The 27,968-nt window shown below is 50.9% G+C and overlaps 1 protein-coding gene across 1 annotated transcript; it reads right to left on the bottom strand.

Moving 5' to 3' along the window:
• Window positions 1-150: 150 nt before the first annotated feature.
• impg1b (interphotoreceptor matrix proteoglycan 1b) lies at window positions 151-26,885 on the bottom strand. Its single transcript, XM_030117430.1, has 18 exons — window positions 26,819-26,885; window positions 18,979-19,194; window positions 18,052-18,218; window positions 17,863-17,919; window positions 15,524-15,673; window positions 14,958-15,016; window positions 14,242-14,441; window positions 12,654-12,884; window positions 9,410-9,939; window positions 7,986-8,188; window positions 6,780-6,808; window positions 6,493-6,581; window positions 4,181-4,400; window positions 3,865-4,075; window positions 2,870-3,055; window positions 2,605-2,788; window positions 558-641; window positions 151-231 (listed from the first exon to the last, which is right to left on the bottom strand). Exons 1-18 carry the CDS (start codon window positions 26,883-26,885, stop codon window positions 151-153), a joined length of 2,964 nt encoding a protein of 987 aa, XP_029973290.1.
• Between the last annotated feature and the right edge of the window lie 1,083 nt (window positions 26,886-27,968).

Below are 27,968 nucleotides of genomic sequence, written 5' to 3'. Positions count from 1 at the left end.
AACAACCTTTGCCAAGGCTACACAGGAAATGTTCCTACTGTTCAATAAATATCAGCCGGAGCGTCTAAACCCGCCTCAGCACTGACCGCCTAACCGGACTCTTCCTCCACTACCGGGACTCGAACCGCGTCACGCGGCTCCTCAGGGTCATCAGAGAACCGTCACTTCCAAACAGTCGCTGTCCGCCGCCCTCAAGAGACAGCGCGTCCGGTATTCACTGGGCCTCCACGTCTGCGAACACAGAGGACAGGACAGTCCGTCACGTGGGACAGCGTGTCCAGGAATCAGCCAGCACCGTCCGGCCGGTCGGCTGCTGATCAGCTCGGGTTAGAGCGCTGCCTTGCTCACTAACTGATTGGGTCTGTCAGTGGAGAAATCAGCCTCATGCAGGAACAGTTCAATGATTTTTACCTTTGCAGGCGTCAAAGAGCTGAAAAACATCCAGTTTTCATATTATTACACAGAAACATGTTTCTTTTTGTCAGAAACGTGTTATTTTATCACAGGACTTCAGATTCAAACCAGAGAACCAGAGGAAGCGTCTCAGTTCTGCTCACCTGGCTGTGAGGAGCGCCGCGGCGGAAACCTGAGGTCCCTGACTCTAACGGCTCTGATCTGCTGCTGTAGAGCTGTCTGGGGATCTGCAGAAACACAACACACACACACACATCGATCAGCCACACCGATCCACCAGGCCCATCCACACACACACACACACACACACATCGATCAGCCACACCGATCCACCAGGCCCATCCACACACACACACACACACACACACACACACACACACACATCGATCAGCCACACCGATCCACCAGACCCATCCACACACACACACACACACACACATCGATCAGCCACACCGATCCACCAGGCCCATCCACACACACACACACACACACACACACACACACACACACACACACACACACATCGATCAGCCACACCGATCCACCAGACCCATCCACACACACACACACACACACACACACACACACACACACACACACACACACACACACACACACACACACACACACACACACACATCGATCAGCCACACCGATCCACCAGGCCCATCCACACACACACACACACACACACACACACACACACACACACACATCGATCAGCCACACCGATCCACCAGACCCATCCACACACACACACACACACACACACACACACACACACACACACACACACATCGATCAGCCACACCGATCCACCAGACCCATCCACACACACACACACACACACACACACACACACACACACACACACACACACACACACACACACACACATCGATCAGCCACACCGATCCACCAGACCCATCCACACACACACACACACACACACACACACACACACACATCGATCAGCCACACCGATCCACCAGACCCATCCACACACACACACACACACACACACACACACACACACACACACACACACACACACACACACACATCGATCAGCCACACCGATCCACCAGACCCATCCACACACACACACACACACACACACACACACACACACACACACACATCGATCAGCCACACCGATCCACCAGACCCATCCACACACACACACACACACACACACACACACACACACACACACATCGATCAATCACACCGATCCACCAGACCCATCCACACTGAGGCACACACACACACACACACACACACACACACGCACACACACACACACACTACATTCAGTGGGTAACATCTGAGGAAAACGTCTGGAGAACAAGAACATCACAGCCTTCATCCAGAACATGTCAGAACCCACCCAGTCAGAACTCCTCCATTCAGAGCCCACCCAGTCAGAACAGATTAGTGCATCTCAGCAGAGCGCTGGGTAGTTAGTAGGTTACTGAGGTGTTCAGTTAGTTGTTTAATTAGTTGTTCAGTTAGGTGGTTAGTAAGTTGGTTTGTTGTTCAGTTTGTTTCCATTTGTTGTTTAGTTAGTGCATTAGTGAGTGGTTCAGTTAGTGGGATGGTTAGATGTTCAGTTAGCTGTTTTCTTAGTGAAGTTATTCATTCAGTTTGCTGTTTAGTTAGTTGGTTAGTGAGTTGTTTAGTTAGCTGTTTACTTAGTTGTATACGTGCTTACTTAGCTTAGTTGTTCAGTTTGTTGTTTGGTTAGTTGGGTAGTGAATTTGTTGTTTAGTTTGTTGTGTTCGTTCAGTTAGTTGTTCAGTTTATAGTTAGTTGAGGTAAGCTGTTTAGTTATGTATCTTGTTTAGTTAGTTGTTCATTTTATTTTGTAGTTGGTTGATTAATTTATCCCTTCCGTTAGTTGTTTGCTTAATTTAGTTAATTGTTGTTTATTTTTCAGTTAGTTGATTAGTTAGTTGTTCAGTTTGTGGTTTAGTTCATTGGTTGGTTGGTTGGTTAGTTATTGGTCAAGTTGGCTTATTTAGTTGTTTCGTTAGTTTGTTTTTTAGTTTAGTTGTTCAGTTTGTTTAGTTATTTCTTCAGTTTATGGTTTACTTTGTTTATTAACTGTTCAGTTATTGCTTCAGTTTGTTGTTTGGTTAGTTAGTTAGTTAGTTAGTTGTCTGGCTAGTGCCACACAGCACAGAGTACCTCGATACTGAGATGTATGTTTTCAATGGAGGCAAAGTGCTGCTGCTGGGAGCGAGGGGACGGGGACGAGGCGGAGCTGGAGGGACACGGTAAGGTGGACACCTGAGTTAAGGCATCCTCCTCACTCTCAAACACGGGGTTGACCCTCACAGTGTTCTCAAAGGCATAAGGAGCAAGGGTGTGCCTGGGATGAGGAGGAGAGAGCAGAACACGTGAACCCAGCAGGGGGCGGCCTGTGGAGAACCGACGGAGAACCAAGACTTACACCAGAGTCACTGCCTTCTTCGCGGCGACGCATTTCTTGTTGATGAATATCAAAATGCCGAGGACGGCGCAGACCAGGCAGAGACTCCCCACCAGGCAGGTGATGATCAGCGGGGGGTCGACCGGCAGGGACACCAGCTCGTTGCAGCGCTCTCCGTGGTAGTGCCAGTATTTCCCCACCGGACACCTGGGAGAGACCAGAGGACATCAGGACAGACCAGCCGCTGTAATTGGAAGTAAATGACCCGTTGACATGTGAGGGTGACTGCTTTTAACATTTAATGTGTCATTTTCAGACTTTATCTCAGAGTCCCAAAGATCACCTCCCCTGGATGATGTTTTTATTTAAAACATCATCCAGGAGAGGCGATCTTTGTTGGTATTTCCAGCAGAAAGTATTTGGTTCGGACTCAGCAGCTGAGATTCAGAACAGGAAGCATGAGGATGTGATCCAGCTGGAAAAGTATGAGAGCATCTCCGACCAACACACAACAAGTCTCTGCTTGCAACAGTCGTTCCCTCATGTTTGTGGAGAACACTGGATACAGTTCCCTATCAGTGTTGTGTGGTTCCCTGGCTGGTGTTGTGCAGTTCCCTGGCTGGTGCGGTTCCCTGGCTGGTGCGGTTCCCTGGCTGGGGTTGTGCGGTTCCCTGACTGGTGCGGTTCCCTGGCTGGGGTTGTGCAGTTCCCTGGCTGGTGCGGTTCCCTGGCTGGTGCGGTTCCCTTGCTGGTGCGGTTCCCTGGCTGGGGTTGTGCGGTTCCCTGACTGGTGCGGTTCCCTGGCTGGGGTTGTGCGGTTCCCTGACTGGTGCGGTTCCCTGGCTGGGGTTGTGCGGTTCCCTGACTGGTGCGGTTCCCTGGCTGGTGTTGTGCAGTTCCCTGGCTGGTGCGGTTCCCTGGCTGGTGCGGTTCCCTTGCTGGTGCGGTTCCCTGGCTGGGGTTGTGCGGTTCCCTGACTGGTGCGGTTCCCTGGCCGGTGTTGTGCGGTTCCCTACCTGCAGGTGGCTCCATGGCCGGGGATGATCTCGCACAGGCCGCCGTTGAGGCAGTAGTGGGGCTGCAGGCTGCAGGTGCTCTGGCAGGGCGCTCCGTCCACCGTGCTGTATCCCGGGTCGCACAGACACTCGGCCTCCCCGGTCCAGCTGTTCGCCACGCAGCGGGAAAACTCGTTGCAGGCCAGGAACTTACAGGGATCTGCTTGGTCGGCTGGATTCCAGAAGAGGAGGCGAGCAGAAGACAGAGCCGAGCGGCTGATGAGCAGCTCCGTCACTCTGCAGCCCGAGCGGCCGGACTGAAGCGGAGGAATCTCACCTGGCTCCACCTCCAGCGAGCGGCTGTCGATCTCGATGTCCAGCCGTTTGGACGCGGCGTCGCAGAAGTCCTCCAGCACGCAGTGCACCGCCTCCGTCACGTTGTAGGGGACGGGCCTGTCCAGCTTCATCCTGCTGTTCACCACCACGCTCCCGTTCCGGAAGTTGAGGATCTCCAGCTGCCGGAATCCGGTCAGGTTGGTCTCCAGATACGGCAGGAGCTGCGGAGAAGAAGAGGCCGAGCGTTTTCAGTCAGCCGTCTCTTCTTCAGGTGTTTCTCAGAGGTTAGTCATTAGTGGGGGAAAGCACAGACTGCAGCGTTTCTGAAAGTCACTTCCTGTAAGACGACAGCTGAATCCGGGTCACATGAAGGCCTGTCAGATTCCCCTCAGTCCGTCCTGTGGGTTTACTGTCAAACAGCCGCGGACGTGGCTTCATGGCTCATTTTTCTTTATTCAGGTCACATTTCAGTGTGAAAGCTCGGAATAGTTCACAATTAAATTTTGATGCGAGCATGAAATCCTGCCATTACTGCAGCAGACGGGCGGATCGGATCCAGAACCAATCGGGGAGGGTTTATCAGCGGAGGACCAGCTCGCTGCCGTCACGGAGCAGATGAAGAGATCAGGAGCCTCGATCTGCTTTTCAAAATAAATGTGTGGAGTCTGCAGTTTGGGCTCAGCGATCATATGGAGGCGGGTTTTAAATCCGCCGCTTTAACCTGCTTGATGTGAATGTGACTGAGCAGAGAGGAGCAGGGAGGAAGCTCCGTCAGGGTTCACAGCCAGAGGTTTAGACATCAGGCTGATCCGCCGCCAGGCTGACAAAACGTCCTGTATATCAGGCTCTTCCTGTAACGTGCACATGGTTTCACATTAAATCACAGTGCTTCATCACAGCTCCGTGCTGCAGTTCATCCACATGCTGACATTACGATGAGATGAACTTCCCAGCATCCCTCAGTGAGGCAGAGCCCTCCTTCGCTCCAGCTGAAGGTTCTCTTTGTTTCAGAGGTTTTCCCCGAGGCGTCCGGCCTGCGGCTCGGATAACAGGAGCGTTTAGTGGACCTGCAGGAGTAATGGGGCTGCGTCGGTGTTCATCGATCCGAGCCACTCGGCTCGCTCGCCGCCGCCTCGTGTTTGCTGCAAACATGAAGCCACCGCGGCGCGAGGAGGGAGAGATTAGGCTGCCGAGCTGGCCTGGCTGTGGCGCGGGAGATAAGGGGGCTTACGGAGCTCCGCTCTGATCGGGGGCTTCACTTATCGCCGGCAGACAGTGGACCCAGAGCTCCTGGAGCTCCTGGAGCTCCTGGAGACCCGGCTCGGCGTCCGGCCGGCCACCAGTCGTACCGTCACCTCAATCCGCTGCAGATTAACCAATCCGGCCGGATTGCCCGTCACACAACACCAAGTCACTGTGTTCAGATCCTGGAAACACTCCACACAAACACGAAGACCAGAACTGCACCACTGACACACGGCTCACACATGTATCTACTGGTTCTCTCAGAGCAAAAGAAAAGATAAAAGCAGCGTTCGGGTTCCTTTTTCTGAAGAGTAGTGAAGACAGGAGCACGATGCAGCCCTGGAAACTGTTTCTCTGAGTCACTGAGTCCTGCCCACCTCCATGTCCAATTTTATTGGTTGCTTCACAAACCAGTAGGTACAGGAGTAGAAGGAACCGGGGGACTGCAGGCTGCTGCAGGCTGCTGCAGGGGGCTGCAGGCTGCTGCAGGCTGCTGCAGGCTGCTGCAGGCTGCTGCAGGCGGCTGCAGGGGGCTGCAGGGGGCTGCAGGCTACGGCTTCATATATATGGATGTATATATATGAGGAAGAGGGGGAGCACAGGGACACAGACGTGCAACACTACGTCCATTTAAATGGGCTGCATGGCCTGCCGCCGCTGCACGACTGCTCACAGCTCCAGTGGATTCACCGCCGTCTTAGACAAGTCAGAAAAAGGCACTTTAGCGTGTCCCTGCTTTTCTTCCAGAGCCCATTTAAAGGGGGGCCACTCCTAATGGGTTACTGACAACAGATGGCGAACAGTACGGTAAACACTTACCAGTTCAAACGCCTGATCACTTTAGTTTGGCCGGGAAGCTAAATGCATCAATTAGCAAGCACAACTGCAGAAACCACGGTTTGGGCAACCATTAAAGATTGGAGATGGAGTTGTCATTCCTTGATATCACGGCTCTGGGCCTGTCCTCCCTGTGTGTCACACATGATCAATAATCCACGGACAGCGCCGCCCGTCACACCCGCAGCGGGACGTAATGCCGCTCTGTCCTCTGTCCTCACGCTCGCTCGCCTTCCAGCCTTTGCAGCAAACAAACAATCCGGTTTGTGTTGGAAGCGGCTCCAGCGTGAGGCCTTTACCCAACACCGAACACAGAGAGCCTGGAAACAGCACCAGCCACTCAGGTCACGGCCACGGCGCCAAATTCACCCGCAAAACGGGGAATATGTCTCGAAATGTGCCGGCTTGAAGACGTCAAGTCCTCTATTAATTTAAAAAGACTGAAAAAGATCAATGTGTCTCTAAAAATGACAGAAAATCCCCTTAGCAAGGTTCTAAATATGAGCATTTAAACGCACAGCTGTTCCCAGATGGCGGGTTCTTCCTCCTGAGGCAGAAAGAGCCCGTCAGTCACCCAAACACCGGGCCGACACCGCGCTAAGCAGATCCCGACCATTAATAGCACCGTGTGTGTGTGAGTGTGTGAGTGTGTGTGTGTGTGTGTGTGTGTGTGTGTGTGCAGAATTACTTAAAGCTCCTTACAGTCAGTCACAAACCAATGAGCAAGGCAGACCCCGGTCCCATGACCCAGGCCGCATTCCTCAAGGAGTCACTGACCCTTCACCCCCGCATCCAGCCCCGCTTCAGGCGTCCAGCGCCACGGGGGTCGGGGTCAGCACGGCTCAAACAGACTGCTCTGTCTCCCTGGAGAGCAGGGATGAGGGGCAGCTGCTCAGGGAAAACATGAAGACTCTCCCTCTTTTCTCAGCTGTTTCTCGGTATTACCAGAAGATCTAGACAACGAGCTTCTAGAGCCGTTTCCTGACCGACGCTCCTGAAACCATGAAGCTTCGAGGACCAGTAAGAAGTTCTTCTAGCCTAAACCGATTCCGATGGTCCGTCTGAGCAGCGCCGCTCCGCTCGGCACCTCTCCGACCCATTCGCTCGTCCAGAAACGGCACGGAATTCCAACAATCCTTATGTTCTCCCAACACCCGCATTTACGAGTTAAAACCCAGAACTTCAGTTTCAATCAGCGTGCATGTGGAGGCTTCACCGTGAAATGAACTCCGTCAGCTGAAGTAGTTTGATCTCTGTATATCCAGACTGTAGATGTACGGCTGTGTATGTTATTTCAGCAGCTGACCTATGACCTCCAGCCATTTCAAATGTTAACATGACCTTTAATTCCATAAAAGTAGCCCACACATCCCCTGCAGACTAATGTTGCACTAAAAAAATATGAGTTTTTCATGTATTATTGTGTATCATGTCAAAGTTTAGTCTCTGCTGTGGCTGACGACCCAATGAAACATCTGGAAATCACATTTCAACATCTGTTTGAGAGAAAAACTGCTTGTCAGGACACGAGCAGTGGATCAGCAGAGAACGCTGAGGCAGAAGACAGAGACAGACTGGAATCATGAAACCAAACCACAAGTTGGAAGCAGCTGTAGAATAATCTACCTTTAATCCAAGCGTGAAAGCAGGAGTCAAACTACAGCAAGAAGTTTTTCTTTTTTTCTTTTTTCTTTTTTGTTAGAAAGGTTAGATGCATCGGGTGCTTTAGGAATTTGAAAATACTGCATTTGGAAAAGGTTAGTGAGGAAATAGAAAGGTCACGCTCTCTCTGAGGCATTAGAGATGCAAGTTCCAATATGGAAAAGAGAAGAAGTACCGGGATGGAGGCTAACGTAGTCTGTGTCTGCGGCCCAGATTTACTGGAAGCTCCAGGGTTTGGTGGCTTTCTGGACCCAGAGTGCTGTGTCTGAGTGAAACACAATCATTTGACCAGCTGGGACTTTCCACTGTCAGTCCTCTGAAACAGAACATGAGCATCCTGCAGGAGGAGGCAGCCTGACACATCGCACAGAACTTTAAAAAAATACATGACTTATTGAAAAAAATAGATTTCTTTTTAAAGAATGACTGCCACGTTGAGGGTTAAAAAGCAGAGGACATAAGGCTAACTGCATGGAGCAGGACGGAGCTCCAACATGGGCTCTTCAGTCCGACCCTCCATCTGGACTCCACTTTAAAGGTCCCACATTATACAGTTCTATCAAACAGCTTATCCAGAAACATCACAGTATTTCTACAAATCAGCCTCGGCCAGGAATTTCAGCCAGTCAAAAAATCTCTCTAGTGACAAACCTCCACTGTGACATGAGCTGACGGCACCGGAGAGCCGGTGGATTTATCACTGTGACTCCAAGAAGCACTGCCGTTCAGCCAGTCTGAACCAGAACGTGACCCAGAAGATGAAGAGTGCAAACACTGTACCTCAGTATCTTACATCTAATATTTTTCTTTGTTTGGTTCATTGTTCCAGTTCCTCCCCAGCAGCTAACGCTAGCTCCTGCTAACTGTCAGCAGAACTGAGAGGGTTTATATTCTACTGGATTATTAAAGCAGAGCTCCACCTCCAGAGGGAGGGGCTATCTCCAGGGGGAGGGGTTATCTCCAGGGGGAGGGGCTATCTCCAGAGGGAGGGGCTATCTCCAGGGGGAGGGGTTATCTCCAGGGGGAGGGGCTATCTCCAGAGGGAGGGGCTATCTCCAGGGGGAGGGGTTATCTCCAGGGGGAGGGGCTATCTCCAGAGGGAGGGGCTATCTCCAGGGGGAGGGGTTATCTCCAGAGGGAGGGGCTATCTCCAGGGGGAGGGGCTATCTCCAGGGGGAGGGGCTATCTCCAGGGGGAGGGGCTATCTCCAGGGGGAGGAGCTATCTCCCCTCATGATGTCATGAAGGGAGTTTCTCTGAATCTCCTGTTTGAGCTCAGATTCAGTAAACAGAGGATCCAGTGAGGGAGAAGAAGGAGTTTCTTCACTTCTGAAGATTCACAGGTTACTCTTAGATTTTTGCATAATATGGGACCTTTAAGGTATTTTCTCATTTTGCACCCATGTTTCACCTCCAGTCTATGAGAGGAAGTAAGAGAAAGATGCATGGATCAGGATAATATCAAGAGCAAAAGCGTGTGTACCTACCAGCTCCAGGAAGGTATTCTCCAGGGATTTATACTCTGGAGAGCTCTTGTTGAACAGGTCATCAGAAAACATCATGTTAGTGACCCTCAAGCTAAAGAAAACCACCAGCTCTTTGCTGCGCTCCACTGCTGCCATGGCAGGAGTGCTGGCCGGCCTGACGGTCGGCGCAGCCGTGGATTCGTACGGCCGCTCATCCGACTCCGACGCTAATCCACTGCCGCTGTCCTCTCCTGGGGAGTTGGCCTCCTCTGCGTCCGTGCTGTTTTCACATCCTCCTGCCGCCTCCTCAGTGCTGGAATTCTGAGCATGTCGGTCGACGGGGACTGCAGTTCCTCCGCCGTGCCCCTCTCTGGAATCCTCCTGTGGCTCCAGGCCCTGGATGCTGTCCTCCGGCGGGGGCGGGGCTTGGGCAGACCCTGGCGGGACGCCAGCCGGAGCGGCGGTCGGCTCGTCCTCAGGCTGGGAGTCAGAGCGGTCCTCGTCCTGCGGCTCCAGGTCCAGCTCACTGTGGCCATCAGCAGGCTCGGCTTCTGGAAGGGTCAAACAGGACAGACGGAGATGTGTCAGTACCTGAGAGAACCAGTCTGCTTCACAGAACACACACACACACACTAGAGGAAGTTGAGACAGAAATGAAAAATGAGTCATGGCTGAGCCTTTTTTATACCACTTTAAGTTAAATTAAATCTTTAAGTTAAGTTCCTTCTGGTTTTCTCTGTAAAGAACAGGTTGACAAATGTTTGGCCACTCCCTGAGTCTTAGAGGGGAAGACCATTACCACTTAATGGTAAGTACCGCGCTGGAGTCAAGGAGCAATTAACCTAGCTTAGCTTAGCAACAACATGCAGTGAGAAGCAGCTTCCAGCTAATTAGCAGCCTGCAGGGTCGTGACTGAAGGTACACTCGCCAAAGCAGGCCGGAAGGTGACTGTATGGTGTTTTCCCAGAAGGGAAGGTTTCATTTTGTCTCTAACACGGATCATACACCAAACTGACGGAGGTTTCCAAGAGAGTGGTAGGCGATGTTTAGGCTACATACTGGGGCCATGGAGGGTTATTAGGATTCCTCGGTCAAAACAACATTAATACTAACAAAATGCTCCTTTAAATGATGCTGCAGTGAAGGATGACGTTCTAGACAACAACTGCTGGGCTGGTTTAGTACCAGGACCCCCGGAAAAAAAGTAAGATATCACTATGAATTTTAAGGACATAGGTTTAACCTGCAGCACAGCGTTGTTCATGTCAGTCATGAGCCTCCTCAGCTGCTCCTCTGGATGTGGAGGAGCGGCTCTACACCGAGCTCCTCCCTGCTGATGTAGCTCCTCCCCCTGTCCCTAAGGGAGCGCCCAGCCCCCCTATGGAGGAAGCTCAGCAGCTTGTATCCGGATCTTGTCCTTTGGGTCCTGACCCAGAGCTCAGGACCAGAGGTGAGGGTGGGGACATAGATTGACCAGTAAATCCAGAGCTTCGTCTTCCAGCTCAGCTCCTTCTTCACGACGACGGACCGATACGACTGCATCCCTGCAGCCGCTGCACCGATCCGCCTGTCCATACAGGGTCTCTCTGCCGACCCAGAGAGAGGTTTTGGAGGTGCTGATCCTCAATCTGCGCTCAAGTGCAAACCGCCGCAGTGCACCATGACCAGCATCACATGACCAACTACAGACAATATCGCTTCTTCCTCAGTTTTCAACAACACTAGAGAAACTCTGTGAAACAAATAAATTCATTCATCTCCAAACATAAAATATTAAGTGGAAATCAGTTTGGCTTTAGAGAAAACAGAACTACTACTCATGCAATAACGCAGATGGCAGAAGAAACTGCAAAGACGTACGAAAGCGATGAATATTCCAGTGGTATTGATGCTGACCTGCAGAAGGCCTTTGATTCTATAGACCATGAAATATTACTGAGGAAACTGGAGGACTCGGTCTGTGAGGGACACCGCACTCTTGGCTAGAAAGTTATCGACAGCAGTTTGTACAACTCAGAGACACTCAGTCAGGATTCAAGGAGATTTGAGGATTTCCAATTCCATTTCAACGATATTCAAATAGTCCCTTCAGGTTTCTCCCAGAACAAAACAAATTAGTAGCAAAAAGAACAAACGGAAGTACATCTGTGACTTTTTAAATGTCATTAATATTCAGGAGAAATACCTTTAGACCAATGACAGAGCCTTGAGGCACTCCACAGGTAACAGGTGTAAACCGTAGGATGATGCCAACATTGATTTTAAAATGTGCAGCTCGCTCTTGCTTTTCAAAAGGATGCTTTGCAAACCTCCTTTAGAGAGTTATAATTGTGAATGATTTATGTTCTTTTAGTGTTGTCTTTCTTTCTGTTGTCTTTCTTCTATGTGGCAGCTTGAAGACTGCAGATAGAAGAGAAGCTGAGAGTTTAATCAAAGCTTTCTGCTTCTGCCTGATTTATGACTGACTGACTGGTGGGTCCTGTACCTGTGTCTTCATGAATCTGCTCCACCTCCGGCTCTGGGATCTGCTCCACCTCTGATTCTGGGATCTGCTTCACCTCCGGCTCAGGGATCTGCTCCACCTCTGATTCTGGGATCTGCTCCACCTCTGGCTCTGGGATCTGCTCCACCTCTGGCTCTGGGATCTGCTTCACCTCCGGCTCAGGGATCTGCTCCACCTCTGATTCTGGGATCTGCTCCACCTCTGGCTCTGGGATCTGCTCCACCTCTGGCTCTGGGATCTGCTTCACCTCCGGCTCAGGGATCTGCTCCACCTCTGATTCTGGGATCTGCTCCACCTCTGGCTCTGGGATCTGCTCCACCTCTGGCTCTGGGATCTGCTTCACCTCCGGCTCAGGGATCTGCTCCACCTCTGATTCTGGGATCTGCTCCACCTCCGGCTCTGGGATCTGCTCCACCTCTAGTTCTGGGATCTGCTCCACCTCTGATTCTGGGATCTGCTCCACCTCTGGCTCTGGGATCTGCTTCACCTCTGGCTCTGGGATCTGCTCCACCTCTGGCTCTGGGATCTGCTCCACCTCTGATTCTGGGATCTGCTCCACCTCTGATTCTGGGATCTGCTCCACCTCTGGTTCTGGGATCTGTTCCACCTCTGATTCTGGGATCTGCTCCACCTCTGGTTCTGGGATCTGCTCCACCTCTGGCTCTGGGATCTGCTCCACCTCTGATTCTGGGATCTGCTCCACCTCTGGTTCTGGGATCTGCTCCACCTCTGGCTCTGGGATCTGCTCCACCTCCTGCTCACCTCCTCCTATGGACTCCTCCTCCACTCCCTCCCCAGTGGCTTCTGGGAGGACCATGGAGATGAAAGGCAAAGAGGTGGAGGTGTCAGGCTCGATGCTCGATGCTGCCAAAGTGTTTTGGAGGAGAGCCACGGTGGGGAAGAAGCTGTGGGTGGAGGTGACGACGTGGTCCTCAGGTTCCGCTGATTCAGCAGGATTCATGCCGTGCGCCGCCACAGGATAAACCGTGGTGACTGAAACAGAAGAGGCCAAACAGCTGAATCACTCTGAAAGCCTGACTGAAGAAGCATCGGGATGTTTGACTCAGCTGAATGTGAGGTCATGTGACACAATGTGACACATCGTGATGTGTGTCATGACCTGACGGGTCGTATCGTGACGTGACAGGATGTGACAGGACATATCGTGTCGCGATGTGATGGGGCATATTGTGAAGTGACAGGGCGTATCGTGACGTAACAGGGCGTATCGTGACGTGACAGGGCAAATGGTCACGTCACGATATGTGACAGGGCGTATCGTGACGTGACAGGGCGTATCTTGACGTAACAGGGCGTATCGTGACGTGACAGGGCAAATCGTCACGTCACGATACGTGACAGGGCGTATCGTGACGTGACGGAGCATATCATGAAGTGACGGGGCGTATTGTGAAGTGACGGGACGTATCGTGACGTGACGGGGCGTATCATGATGTGACCGGGCGTATCGTGACGTGACGGAGCGTATCGTGAAGTGACGGAGCGTATCGTGACGTGACGGAGCGTATCGTGAAGTGACGGGCGTATTGTGAAGTGACGGAGCATATCGTGAACTGACGGGGCGTATCGTGAAGTGACGGGGCGTATCGTGAACTGACGGAGCGTATCGTGAAGTGACGGGGCGTATCGTGAAGTGACGGAGCGTATCGTGAAGTGACGGAGCGTATCGTGAAGTGACGGAGCGTATCGTGAAGTGACGGAGCGTATCGTGAAGTGACGGGGCGTATCGTGAAGTGACGGGGCGTATTGTGAAGTGACGGAGCGTATCATGACGTGACGGGGCGTATCGTGAAGTGACGGAGCGTATCGTGAAGTGACGGGGCGTATCGTGAAGTGACGGGGCGTATCGTGATGTGACCGAGCGTATCGTGACGTGACGGGGCGTATCGTGAAAAGACGGGGCGTATGGTGACGTGACAGGGCGTATCATGACGTGACAGGGCGTATCATGAAGTGACAGGACGTATCGTGACGTGGCAGGGCGTATCGTGAAGTGACAGGGCGTATTGTGACGTGACAGGGCGTATCGTGAAGTGACAGGGCGTATCGTGAAGTGACAGGGCGTATCGTGACGTGGCAGGGCGTATCATGAAGTGACAGGACGTATCGTGACGTGACAGGGCGTATCGTGAAGTGACAGGGCGTATTGTGACGTGACAGGGCGTATCATGACGTGACGGGGCGTATCGTGAAAAGACAGGGCGTATCGTGACGTGACAGGGCGTATCGTGAAGTGACAGGGCGTATTGTGACGTGACAGGGCGTATCATGACGTGACAGGGCGTATCGTGCCGTCTTGAGACATACTGGGACGTGACATGACCCTCACCGGCCTCAAAGCTGAGCGTCTGGATGTCCAGCGGCAGCGACGGCTCCTGTTTCAGGGCTGTAACGATGATGTTCTTCAGTTTCGGAGCGTTCACATCCTGGTCCGTCTTCTCGTCGGGCTCCTGGAAGCCGTCAGGGTCGTCGTTCAGCTCCGTCTCTCCATTAAAGACCACGGCGTAGCGGACAGACACGTCCTCCGACCTGGTGAGCACACAGCGCATCACAAACCACACACTGCTCGTGGAAAACACAAACAACAAAACTCAGACATCCACTTTCTTGGAGTGAAATGTGAGCTTCTGGGATTTTCTGTGGGGTTGTTTCTGTTTTTCAATTACACTAAACACAGTGTTTAAGATTTGTAAATAACTTCAGAAAAGGTTAACTCAAAACTATAGACAGTGGGTATTTTTCTTACTTCTGAAGCAACCGAGTCAAATGACAGTTTTAAATTCTTCTCACATAGCTCCACACAGAAAAGAGCAGAGAATAAATGAATCGAAGTGAAAGAGTGAAGTTAAATGAGTGATATAAGATGTTGATCGATCACAGGGCTCAGCTCAACAGAATGAAATGAACGGAAGAACAGCAGTCATGGAGTATTATTGCCACAGGAATCAAGGATCTGCCTCTTGTATCATAAATCATATCACTATGAAAATGTATCACACAGTAAAAATAATCACTAATCTTTGATGAAATTTGAATCAAACTCACCGAAAGCCCAGAACACGAATCTCTTTGAAACCTGGAACTTTCTTAAACGTATGAAGCATCTATAAAAAGAAGAAAGGAAGAGTCTTAATAGAATACATTCAGTAGAATTTGTTCTTCATGAGTTCAGGATGAGTGCTCCTTCATCAGTTCATCTGAATGTCCCTGAACCTGCTGTGATCATGATTCATATCTTCACAAACACATGTGGAAGGACAGCAGCTTAGTTTGGACGTGCTCTCGGTACAGAGATTAGGTTAGTTCTAAATTCTCTCCTGGTGGTTTGTCACCATCAAACATCTTTCTTAAGAAGGGTGGTTGGAGTCTCCTTCAATGCCTTCTTAGTCACAGATAATCTATATGATTAGATCTTACTATTCCAGGCTAATCGTTGTTTAGAAGTCTTATCTTAAGTCCTCTGGGTGCAACCGTAAAGCTGTTAAATCAATCAGGGTGAGTGTTACACCCGGTAAAACCACAGGAGTGAAGAGATGAAGGGGGACTCTTGTTTTGAAGGGCAGAAGGCAGAGCAGGGGTTCTTTTGAAAGGTGTGTTTGCAGAAAACTGACTTTTTCTGTCAGCTCCCGGGTGATGTGGTCGTACTGAGGCGCTCCGGGGCCGCTGAGCAGTTTACTGAATTCCGGGTCTACGACGGTGACGCTGAACTCCACAATGTACTCCTCAGAGTTCTCCTTAATCAGGCTGGCATCCTCCTTAATCTGGGGAATAAAAATCCAGCCCTGTTTTCGCTTCAGGCTCTTATGTAAGGCCTAATCTGTGGACCTGGAGCTGTTTTCTCACCACGCCGGCCTCAGAGGGAACCTGGATCGCAGGAGGAGTCCAGATGCCTGAGAAACAGAAACAAGACTTCAGACCAGATCCAGCTCTGCGAGGTGGAATCCAGCGTGCTCACTGAGACAGAACGCTCACATTCCAGGCCTGGCTCCGGCTCCGGGGTCCCGGCTGCCGCCCTGATGGTGAAGAAAAAACACTCCTGTTAGCAATTCAGAGTCTCCTGCAGGATCCTGAGGGGCGTGGAGGGCTGCACACTGTCAGGACATGATGCTGAAGCACACACACACCACACACACACACACACACACACACACACACACACACACCACACACACACACACACACACACACACCACACACACACACACACACACACACACACACACACGCTCAGTCTCGTATTTCTATCCTTGTGGGGACCTTCCATTGACTCCCATTCATGTCTAGCCCCTAACCCTGACCCTTACCCTAACCCTAACCCACACCACAACAAAGCCTAACCCTAAAGAAATGTTTTTGCACTTTTACTTTTTTCAGTAACAACAACATGGTCAAGAAAACACTGTTTCTCCTACTTAGGACCGGAAAAAGGTCCCCACAAGGCACGTCGTTCCACGTTTTGCTATCCTTGTGGGGACATTTGGCCCCAACAAGGATAGAAATACGAGAACACACACACACACACACCCACACCACACACACCACACACACACACACACACACACACACACACACCACACACACACACACACACACACACACACACACAGTGACAGAGCTGCTCTCCACAGCTTTAACGGCGCTGCGTTCAGGACTCGTCTTCACACGAACCGGCAGACATGAGACATGTTGGGTGGTGTTGTTAGTGGGTGGTGTTGTTAGTGGGTGGTGTTGTTAGTGGGTGGTGTTGTTAGTGGGTGGTGTTGTTAGTGGGTGGTGTTGTTACTGGGTGGTGTTGTTAGTGGGTGGTGTTGTTAGTGGGTGGTGTTACTGGGTGGTGTTACTGGGTGGCGTTAGTGGGTGGTGTTACTGGGTGGTGTTACTGGGTGGTGTTACTGGGTGGCGTTAGTGGGTGGTGTTACTGGGTGGTGTTACTGGGTGGCGTTAGTGGGTGGTGTTACTGGGTGGTGTTACTGGGTGGCGTGAGTGGGTGGTGTTACTGGGTGGTGTTAGTGGGTGGTGTTACTGGGTGGCGTTACTGGGTGGTGTTACTGGGTGGTGTTAGTGGGTGGTGTTACTGGGTGGCGTTACTGGGTGGTGTTACTGGGTGGCGTTACTGGGTGGTGTTACTGGGTGGCGTTACTGGGTGGTGTTACTGGGTGGCGTGAGTGGGTGGTGTTACTGGGTGGTGTTAGTGGGTGGTGTTACTGGGTGGCGTTACTGGGTGGTGTTACTGGGTGGTGTTAGTGGGTGGTGTTACTGGGTGGCGTTACTGGGTGGTGTTACTGGGTGGTGTTAGTGGGTGGTGTTACTGGGTGGTGTTACTGGGTGGCGTTAGTGGGTGGTGTTACTGGGTGGTGTTACTGGGTGGTGTTACTGGGTGGCGTTAGTGGGTGGTGTTACTGGGTGGTGTTACTGGGTGGCGTTAGTGGGTGGTGTTACTGGGTGGTGTTACTGGGTGGCGTGAGTGGGTGGTGTTACTGGGTGGTGTTAGTGGGTGGTGTTACTGGGTGGCGTTACTGGGTGGTGTTACTGGGTGGTGTTAGTGGGTGGTGTTACTGGGTGGCGTTACTGGGTGGCGTTACTGGGTGGCGTTACTGGGTGGTGTTAGTGGGTGGTGTTAGTGGGTGGTGTTACTGGGTGGCGTTACTGGGTGGTGTTAGTGGGTGGCGTTAGTGGGTGGTGTTACTGGGTGGTGTCACGGTTATTGGGTGGAGTTACAGTCTGGCTGGTGCTGTCCATACAGAGTTTGCACGTTGCTGCTCTGGTTTGCTCCTTCACAATAAAAGCTGTGACTGTGTGTGTTGAACTGCCATGTGGGCCCGTTCCGATCACATGCTTGATGCCAACACCATGACCGATCAAAAACATTCCACTAAACTACCAAACTACAAACCAGAGAGGAGCTGTGAACGCATCACAGAGTTCAGTCAGTGAATGGATTCATGATCACATCCATCAGAGAGCTCAGTTTCACCCACCCTTCAACTTCTGCTTGTTCTGCAACTCTCTGGAACGAAAAGAGAAAAAATCACTGAGTGAGAGCGAGCAAACACACTCCGCCACAAGGTGTGTGTGTAGCTGTGTGTAGCTGTGTGTGGCTGTGTCCCGGTGTGTGTGGAGCCCCTCCGGCTGCTCTCACTCTGGCCACCATGTCCCGGTGCTCCTGGGCGCTGCTGAAGTTCTGGGCCAGGTCGTCCATGCACAGGTTCTGGTGCTGGCAGCTGTAGACCCAGGACCCGTACTCCTCCGAGCTCGGCACTCTGTCGAAGAAGATCCGGAACGCCTCCCAGATGGCTTCCTGACACACTGGAGACAAAGCCCGTCACCGATGGAACCTCATGAGAACGTCCTCTGGTGTGGCTCCACCTGACCTTGAGCTAAGCCACGCCCCCGAAAGCAAACGCACCAATCGTGTTCGACTACCAACAGCCATGAGCTTCCTGATGTTAGCCACTGTCACTGGTATCTGTCGCTAGCTAGCTAAGCTAGGTGGCTAAGCGCTGGCTAGCTGCTGCTACAGGTTGGGTTCTACACTCACACCGTGTAAACACAGAGTCAGCTGTTAGCAACAGTAACTAAGGGGGCGGGGCTAAGACAGGTCAGTTGTTGCTCTGGGCTGTATTGTTGTACTCTTGCTGAGTTCTCGGGGAGTACAGGCGTCACAGAACAGTTTGATTCTAGTCCAGAAACAGCCGAACGGCGGAGGCTGTTTGTCTCCTGGCAACGAGGCCAGACAGGATGAAGAAATGAAATCATGGAGAATAAAGAGGATTGGTGCTAATCTGCTCTGGATGTGGAAACTTTAATTGTCTCAACACTTCTTATAAGACTCCATAAAACAAAACAAAGGCCCAACATGGAGGAGGTCCAGCTGCTGTCATGGAGTCTGGAGGCTGTTACATAAAACACACTCCTCATTCTGGTGTGTGGGGAATCCATAATCACAACTTCATATCCGTCAAGCCAAGTGAATGAGCCATGTGGCGATCACAGCCTCTGAAATCACCCACAATGCACTTCTGTGTCATGCACTGACTGCGGAGAGTGCCGGTGGAGCGGCGCTCACCTCTCAGCTTGTAGTAGGCCCGGTGGCTCCCGATGACGGTCTGCATCGTCTCCTGAGGACACACCTTGACGCCCGTGTTGAGGAGCGCCGACCTCTTGTCCCGCTGTCTGTCCCGCTCCGCTCTGGCGTTGGTCGCATGTCTGACCGGCCGAGACGCTTCCAGGAAGTGTCTGTACCTCACATCCCTGAGTCCAGCGAGGCCGTGCTCGCTCAGATCTGCAGGAGACAAACTCTTCAGTCTAATCTGCTGCCATGACATCCATCGCCTAATGCTAGCAGCCAGGAGCTTCCTGAAGCTAGCCACCTAGCTTAGCTGATGTTAGCCTCTGTCCCTAGTGTCAACATCACTAAGACAATTAAAAAAAAAACAATCATAAACAGTATGATTACAGTTCTTCTAATGACGGTTTAAAGAGGACAGCGTTTTCTTCCTCCTCTGAACGAGGCTTTTAAACGACAGACGAACAGTAGCTTGTTAGCATTTAGCTGATGCAGTCCAGGATGTCTCAGGCTTTTACAGGACCTGTGTGAGGCAGGTGTGTGTAGTGTACTGCTGTGTTTACCAACCCTCAATAAAAAGACTATCTTGTGCAGAAGTCTGATAATGAAAGTGTTGTGGAGCGGAGGCGTCTAAATCCTGAACCAAACCGACTACCGGCGAGTTTAAGAGGCTCTTTATGGTGAACAGGCTTCATGTTGACGGTCTGGGTTTCACCTCATCCCCTCTTCTCCCTCTGGACCCTCAGAAGTATGAACCAACGCCCCTCTAATGCTGACGGACCGAGTCTGTGGAGGTCTGCAACACGCCATGGTACGGTCACTGACGGAACCAGCAGCAGAAACCGAGAAACCGGAACAATTCACCCAAACATCCTGAACCTGCAGTCCTGGAGGACTGCCTGCATTAATCAGCTGTTTCTGGTAAGAAATACATGAAGCCACAGAAACTACTGCCATTTGATTTTAAAACGCTATATGTTTACAGTATATCCACAGTAAATATATTACAGCTGCAGGAAGGTGAAAAAACAAAGTCATGATCGACTCGACAACAAATCACTGGACTGACATAACCCTGGGACCTGGCAGGATGTGGAGAGTAACCTGCTGTGAACCTGAAGGTTTAACTCCTGGAGCAGCGGTGGACGGGATGGACACACACACACACACACACACACACACACACACACACACACACACACACACACACACACACAGTAAAAGAGATTCAACAGAAAAATCCTGAATCCAACAGTTTCCCTCACAGCTCTGTGGCGCTCCGCTGAATAAATCTGTCTCTCTCTGGAGTTTCTCCTCCTTTAAAAGACTTTCCAGTTCAGTTGGAGCTGATGGGACCTGTCCTCTGTCCCCTGCCCTCTGTCCCCTGTCCCCTGTCCCCCTGTCCTCTGTCCAGGCCGTCCTGGTTGCATCACTGCCGCTGCTCAGTGCTCAGTGGCCAACAGTGAAAAGGTAAGTTTGTCCTGGACGTCGTCCAGGTGTGAATGAGGAGAGAGGCACGCATGTGGATTAGTGAATTAGGAAGTGCCTGTCCAGTAAACCTGAGGAGATTAAAGAGCGCCGCGGCGCTGGACAGAAACAGGAGGGCGGGTTCACATGGGTCCTGTCAGAGACTCCCAGACAGCGGAACCCGCAGGGCGCTTTACGAACCAGCTGAGCTCCAAACTGCGTAAAGCTCAGTCACACTGCGGGGCGTTTAATAATTCTGTATTATTGCAAAAGCCTGAGAGGCAGTCGATGCTCTGCAGCACAGGCCCCCGCTGAAACCCAGCAAAGCCGTGTGAGAAGAAAGACTCGCTTTGTGATGCCAGGTGGCAAACCTCAGGAGACTCCCTAAGACAATAAGCCAGGATTTATGATGACTGGAGGTCATCGGACCCAAATAACAACCTGAGAACGGCAAACTGAGTCAAGGAGCGTTCAGACAATCGCGACGGCGACACACGCCGCTTTCTGCCTCACAGCCAGGTCTGGTTCATCTAATCCTTACAAGTCTGGATGTGAAGCTACTGACTGGAGTTTCTGCTGGCTGTATTGATTTCTGCTGGTCAGATATAAAATACAGCCTGTCAGCTGCACGACATGCAACGTGCTCACAGCTTCCTCAGCCCGCCGCTTTGGTTTTTTCTTCATTTATTTAAAGAGGCACCATGTTGGACACGGGCCGATGTACCAACACTTCAAACCAAAATACTGACGATACTGATATTCACCAGTCGACGTCTCACAATCACATGACGGATTTTTAAAGGGGCTGTATCATGCAAAATTCACTTTTTGTATGTTTTAACCTTGTTATATAGTTATGTTCTCACCAAAAACACCCCAAAGCGTTTTTTCCTTGGTGCCTGTGTGTTTGAGCTTTCCTGGTGTTTGTGCTGCTCAGAGAGGCAGCCCCTCCCACACCGGGAAAACGCTCTGTTTCCCACGTTCACGTCACACGGAGAAGATGGCTCCCCTGAGCCCCCCTCCCGCAGGCCCTCGGCAATCAGCGTTGCTGCTTTTTTCTAACTCTGATTACGGAGATAAACTTTGACCATCGTCTGAAAGCAACAGTCAAGCAAGAGCAAGAGTCTGAAGGGTCTGAAGGGTCTGGAGGGTCTGGAGGGTCTGAAGGGTCTGGAGGGTCTGGAGGGTCTGAAGGGTCTGAAGGGTCTGGAGGGTCTGAAGGGTCTGGAGGGTCTGAAGGGTCTGAAGGGTCTGAAGGGTCTGGAGGGTCTGAAGGGTCTGAAGGGTCTGGAGGGTCTGAAGGGTCTGGAGGGTCTGAAGGGTCTGAAGGGTCTGAAGGGTCTGGAGGGTCTGAAGGGTCTGGAGGGTCTGAAGGGTCTGAAGGGTCTGAAGGGTCTGGAGGGTCTGAAGGGTCTGGAGGGTCTGAAGGGTCTGAAGGGTCTGGAGGGTCTGAAGGGTCTGCGCTTGGTGAGTTTCTAACAGGAAAAGATGTTTTTGCGTGTCTTTGCGTGTAGAGAAGCTAGAGCTAAAGCGCTAAAGCTAGCCAGCTATTTGTTTTGAAGCGCTGATTGGTTGAAGTTCGCTGTCAGTCAAAGTCCACAGGGGGAGTGGCGGGATTTCAGTGAAACGGAGCGTTTTCTCTTCCCGGTTTCAGAATTAGCCCCAGAAAATATTTTATTTCAAACAAAATTACTTTTCCTTAGCACCAAAAATAAACTATTACCATGTTAATGCCAAAAATAGGGTTTGGACTAGCTAAAAAAGCATGATACAGGTCCTTTAATACGATGGAGTAGCAGGACAGAGCAGACAGACCCCGAGACCAGTCTGTCCAATCAGGAGCAGCTACGTAGCTCTGAGCCGAGCTACATGCTACATGCTACATGCTACATGCTAAAGAGCTTCAGGCCTCACACACTACTGATGCTACATGCTACATGCTAACCATGATTAAAGTCTAGCGGATCCCCTCATTAACGGCGGGCTGCAGTGCGTGTCCCTCACAGCCTGCTGGGCTTGGAAATTGATTTTTTGAAGTAGAACATGTTGAACTGAACTGGAGGTAGAAGCAGTACATTTATTGCTTTAGGGGGACATAAGACATGAACAGTGACGCCAGTAACGCGTTATTTAGTAACGCATTACTGGACAATTACCCTGTTTTTCATTAACGACTAATCTAACGCGCTACTTTCTCCAACCCAGCAATCAGATTAAAGTTACTCATCAATATCACAGTGTGTTGCTTTATTTTGTAATTTTCACTTTTTAAAAGATGAAGGCTGGGTCTTTCGCTTTTTGCGTGTCAGGAAGTGACGTAATGCATGCGGCGCCAAGTCACGTTTTCACCGTGTGCCTCCGCGAGGCTTCCGTACAAATCAACAATGGCGGAGGAAGAGAAGAGTGCGCTTTCCAGCTGGAAATACAGCCACTATTTTCAGTCTGTGTCAGCAAACGATAGCAATATTAAGGTTCTTTATTCGCTCTGTGCTGGCAGCAAAGTGTTATCCTGCTACAGAAACACAACATCTAATTTGAAGAAGCATTTACAGTCGCAGCACGCCACCGTCAAACTTCAGGAAAAGCTTTCTCCAGGTGGTGCTTCGCAGAGAACTGGGACTAATGCAGGAGATCCCCCACCCAAACAACAGAAGTTGGACTTCATCAAAAAAAAACAGGAAGTGAGAGCGAGTTAAAAAAGCTGGTTGGACACTACGTTGTCGAGGAAATGCTGCCCTTGAATACCGTTGACCATTGTAAACAAGATTCCCACTCGCGCCAACGAGGAGCTGCCACACAGGACATCTTTCTCTGATTATCTGGACAAGGAGTATGCAGAGATGGAGAGAAATCTGAAGTCCACATTGAATGAGGTCGACTTTGTCTCAACTACCATGGATATTTGGACCGCTAGCAACAGGAGCTATCTGGGAACGACTCTCCGCTGGATCAGCAACGCCACACTGGAGCGCAACAAGGCTGCTTTAGCGTGCAGGAGGATCCGCAGTAGACACACATACGACGTTGTTGCTGCAGAAATCGAAAACATTCACTCATCATATGGACTCCTCACTGTGGTTGCCACAGTGACGGACAACGGATCCAACTTTGTCAAGGCGTTTAAAGTTTATCAGCCTGCTGTCACAGAGTCAGATGATAAACGTCAGAAAAGGAGTCCACTTCCTGGAAGAGGACGTCACTCTTTGGGACATGTCAGAAATGCTCACAGAGGCATCCGAGGATGGAAGTGATGGCCGCCTCTGTCTTCCTCCTCACCGTAGATGTGCGTCACACACCCTCAACGTTATTTCCACAAGTGATGTGGAAAAATGTTTAACAACAAATGCAGAATGCAGGGGTGTGTACAGGAGCAGCAGAGCTAAATGCACAGCTCTGTGGACTGAAGCTGGCAGATCTACTGTTGCAGCAGAAACAGTGGAGGAAGTCACTAAAAGAAAGCTCCTGGTACCAACATCCACAAGGTGGGACTCCTTTTTTGAAGCTGTCAAGAGAATCACAGATATTCCCATGAGTGAACTGAATACTTTGTGCGCCAAGCTAGGAGTTAAGGGCTTCAAAGACAAAGAATACCAGTTCCTGCATGAATACTGCACCGCCATGAGGCCTCTGTCTTCAGCCCTGGACATTTTGCAAGGTGACTGTCCATATGGGACTTTACTGCCAACACTTGAAGTTCTGCTGCAGAAGACCCTGCAGTGAAAGATCCCTCTCCACAGTGACAGCAGTCCTTCCTGAAGCCATAGTACAGGTGTGTTTCATCTTTACCCAAGTTAAATATATTGTATCATATTATCCATGAACATGGACTAGAATATTCATCATCATTATAAAAGAAGATCAGATTTAAATACAAATGTCAGTTGGTAACCTCAAACATAATGAAGTCCATAGTCCTGGTTCCACATTATACATGATGAGGTAATTGTTGGCATTGGCAAAAACACATTGATTATATTTTTCAGGCTATCCAGACCCGTTTTGCCAGTGCGCTGGATGACAAAGATGCTCTTCTCGCAGCTGCAAGTTGTCCAAAATTCAAACTTCGATGGGTGAGAGATGCAGATAGGAAAGAGCGAATAAAAGCTCTTCTGATAGCAGAGCTTCTCCTGAGACACAGAGCCCAGACCGTCTGCCCACTGCATCTGCTAGTCCAGGTGAGATGGACTTTTTCACTTTTGAGGCAGAGCCAGAAGAGTGCTACTCTGCCGAACAGGAGGTCCTGGACGACCTGAGCTCTGTCCCCTCTGACCCTGACACCCTGCATCAGTTTCCAAGTGTGAAGAATATGTCTTTAAATATAACACTCCCACCCCGTCCAGCTCCTGTGGAGCGGCTCTTCAGTCTGGGAGGTTTGGTGCTCACGCCTAAAAGAAATCGGCTTTCTGACAAAAAGTTTGAAAAACTTTTGTTAATGAGGTCCAACCGCTGGTTTACTGGCCCCGCGCCACAGTTCCCAGCATAAGTTAACATTACGAGGTAGGAGTAGGCAGCGTGAATGAAGACATAAGAGCTTTCAAGAACCTTTTTCTGCTCTAATGCTGTGAACAAAGTACGCTGAAGGTTTCCACTATTACATTCTGAAACGTTGTGAATTCTAAATGGCACATTTTGCCAAAACTGCCATAACAGTGTTAACTGCTGCAAATGTTGAGTGAAAATGACTCTTTATTTCTATTTTATTTCTATTTTATTTCTTTTTTAAAGTATTTATGTTAATTGAATTGAAGAAAGTCTTTTTTTATCACAATGTTAACTGTTAGAAATGTTGAGTCAAAATGATTCTCTTTTATATTTTATTTATTTTAAGTATTATGTTCAGTGAATTTAAGAAAGTGTTTGTTTTTATTAGTGTTAACTGTTACATATATTGAGTCAAAAAGACTGTCTTTATTTAGATTTTAATTTTTTCAAAGTATGTTAAGTGAGTTTAAGAAAGTATTTTATTTACATTTTTCCTGAGATGTGCTTTTATTTTCAACTGAAAACGTCAAGAGACACATTGTTGAAGTTAGTGAAAAATGCACCTTCATTAAAGAGAATATTGGCAAAACTGGTTGTCATCTATGTTGAGGCAGTGTTGAGATGGCACAGGAAGCCAGTAGTAAGTAACTAGATTACTTTTTAATTGACTAATCAGCAATCAGTAGTCGGATTACTTTTTCAAAGTAACTGTGGTAACACTGGACATGAAGTCTCTCGTGTGTCCTCTGCACCTCAGACACTGGAGGAAAACCTCAGCAGGATTCTCTGGGGCTGAGACGTCACTGCGGAGCCGGAGGCTGGTTTCCCCTCAGAACCAGCACAGAGAGTCAGAGAGGAAGTCTGTCTCTGAAACAAACGCTGAGGAGTACTGCTCTCCTGTGATTAAATACAATACAAATCAGCGTGAAATGATCTCAGACATGACAGAACATTGCAATTATTTGCATTCATTCATAAAGAAAATGGTGCGATTGAGAAATGAACGCCTTCACTGGCAGCAGATTAAAGATTAAAGTGTGTTTTGTGTTGTTTTCAGGCGCTGTGTTTGTTCCTTGAGGCAGAAACCCGACACGCTGCACCGGGCTGGTGGACTGGACTCTGTTCCGTCGGCGGTAAACACGGCGGCTTTGTGAGCGCTCTGTCGACTCCCGGAGTCGTGTTCAGGTGTGTGTGTGACGCAGAGGCGCGGTCGTGGCGTGACTCGGCGAGCACCGGTCGCTCGCCGCTACTGAAGTGAAAAGAAGCCGAGGACGGCTGGGAAGAGAACCGGATCGGAGTGGGCCCTGACCCCGGACCCTGGACCCCGGAGGGCGGGGCCAGCCGGGGCCACCTCAGGCCGGGTTTGGTGAAGAGTCACGCCACAGTGCTGGCAGGGCATGATGGGAACGGGACGGCTGGAAGCCCGACTGGCACATGCACGAACACGAGAGTGTGTGTAGCGGCGGGGAGCGGCGGGGAGCGGCGGGGAGCGGCGGAGCGGCCTCACAGCAGAACTACCAGCCAGAAAAGATTAGCGTCCCGCAGCTCCCGGAACAGAACGGCTTTGTTTTGGAGGGTAATGAGCCGGCCGGCACGCCGCACACCGCCGACACTCTGATCAGCGGACGAGCCGAGCCGTGTCCCACAGCCAGCGTCCCTCAGGGTCACAGCCTGTCTCGGGACCCGGACCGGCACAGGCCTCCGGAGGACCGGCTCTGCTCAGGAGCTTCCCCAGAGAGCAAAGTCGCCGTGACCTTGTTGACCTTGGAAGCTCCTTCAGCTTTCTGTTTCTCCGGAGGAAAAACCTTTCCACGCAATTCAAGAAAAACTCGCTCTCCAGAAATGACAGAAAAGTGTCCACAAGAGGAAAATGCTCTGCTGCGGACCTTACCTTTGATTCGACTTGCTTGGAGGGTGAACAGACACAAAGTGAGGAACAGTCCTGACTTCAAAAGCATGATGGGTAATTTATCTGTTCCTCTGGCGCGGAGTTGTCATTTGTAAAGACACGGCTGTAAACAATCCAGAATCTCTTTATCTCAAGTCCATTAGCGGAGTGTGCCGGGTCCTGCTCGGGTGTCGCTGAGCCGTCAGCCTCAGAGGGGGGACGGAGTCCGGCTGCTCCCTGGACCCGGGTCCCGCAGGTCCTGGAGGTCCTGGCGGTCCTGGAAGCTGCTGCTCCTCCTCACATGCAGGGTGGATGAGCGGAGGGGGCGGAGGGCAGGAGCGGCCCCGAGTCCGAGTCTCCGTCCACACCGTCAGTGTGACAACAGTGACCAGGTTAAGAGAGCAGTCTAATCTCTTTACCTTCTTCTTGCTGCTGGTAATCCGCGGGGCCCACGTGGCCGCCGGGACTCATCCTGTTAGTCCCCTTCTGGACCCTCAGCTGTCGCGTCACACAACCTGGACGTCTGCCAGCCAGCCGGGACCCCAGAACCACTTGGTCCCTGACACCGAGCCTCTTTGTGCGCCGTCAGCCTGGTTTCCTGTCCCGGCCTGGAGGTCGAGTGCGGTCAGGGTCTCGGCGCAAACCGTGAGACCAGGAAACTCAAACTGTCCGACATGGAGGAGGGGTGTCCGTGTCCACGTCTCCTGTCTGAATGAACTGCTGAATGAGTGAATCTGATGAACGTCCACCCCCGTCCAGACGGCCGGACTCTGCAGGCAGGAGGAGTGTTGGTCCGGTCTGGACTGCCGTGGCCTCTGCTGGTCTGGAGCGTGGTGGGGGGACGGCCCTCCTGCTCAGTCTCCTCCCTCCTGGTTTTCCTGTGGAGAGGATTAGCTGCCCCTGTTTTCTGCTGTAAATAAGCTCTTTGGACATATTGGTAATCCATCCTGCTGATTTCCTCCCAACAGTCTGGAGTAACGATGTCTGCTTCTGACAGCGTCCATTCAGGACGGAACACGGTGGGGGTCCTGAGGGGGTGGGAGGACTGGACTCTGGACCCCCTACCATGAGACCTGAGGACTGGACTCTGGACCCCCTACCATGAGACCTGAGGACTGGACTGGATCTGGAATGTCAGCTGCTCGGTGTTCTG

The sequence above is a fragment of the Salarias fasciatus genome, chromosome 19, assembly GCF_902148845.1.
Source record: "Salarias fasciatus chromosome 19, fSalaFa1.1, whole genome shotgun sequence".
NCBI lineage: Eukaryota > Metazoa > Chordata > Actinopteri > Blenniiformes > Blenniidae > Salarias > Salarias fasciatus.
The sequence above is the reverse complement of the archived record's forward strand: the minus strand, read 5'-3'. Positions and strand labels throughout refer to the sequence as shown.

Coding starts and splice junctions, on each gene's coding strand:
- impg1b (XM_030117430.1), bottom strand. CDS start 26,885: ATGCTTTTGAAGTCAGGACTGTTCCTCACTTTGTGTCTGTTCACCCTC. Junction 3,056..3,864: donor GGCCATGGAGCCACCTGCAG/GTAGGGAACCGC, acceptor GGTCTCTCCCAG/GTGTCCGGTGGGGAAATACT. Junction 232..557: donor GCGGCGCTCCTCACAGCCAG/GTGAGCAGAACT, acceptor CTGTGTTCGCAG/ACGTGGAGGCCCAGTGAATA.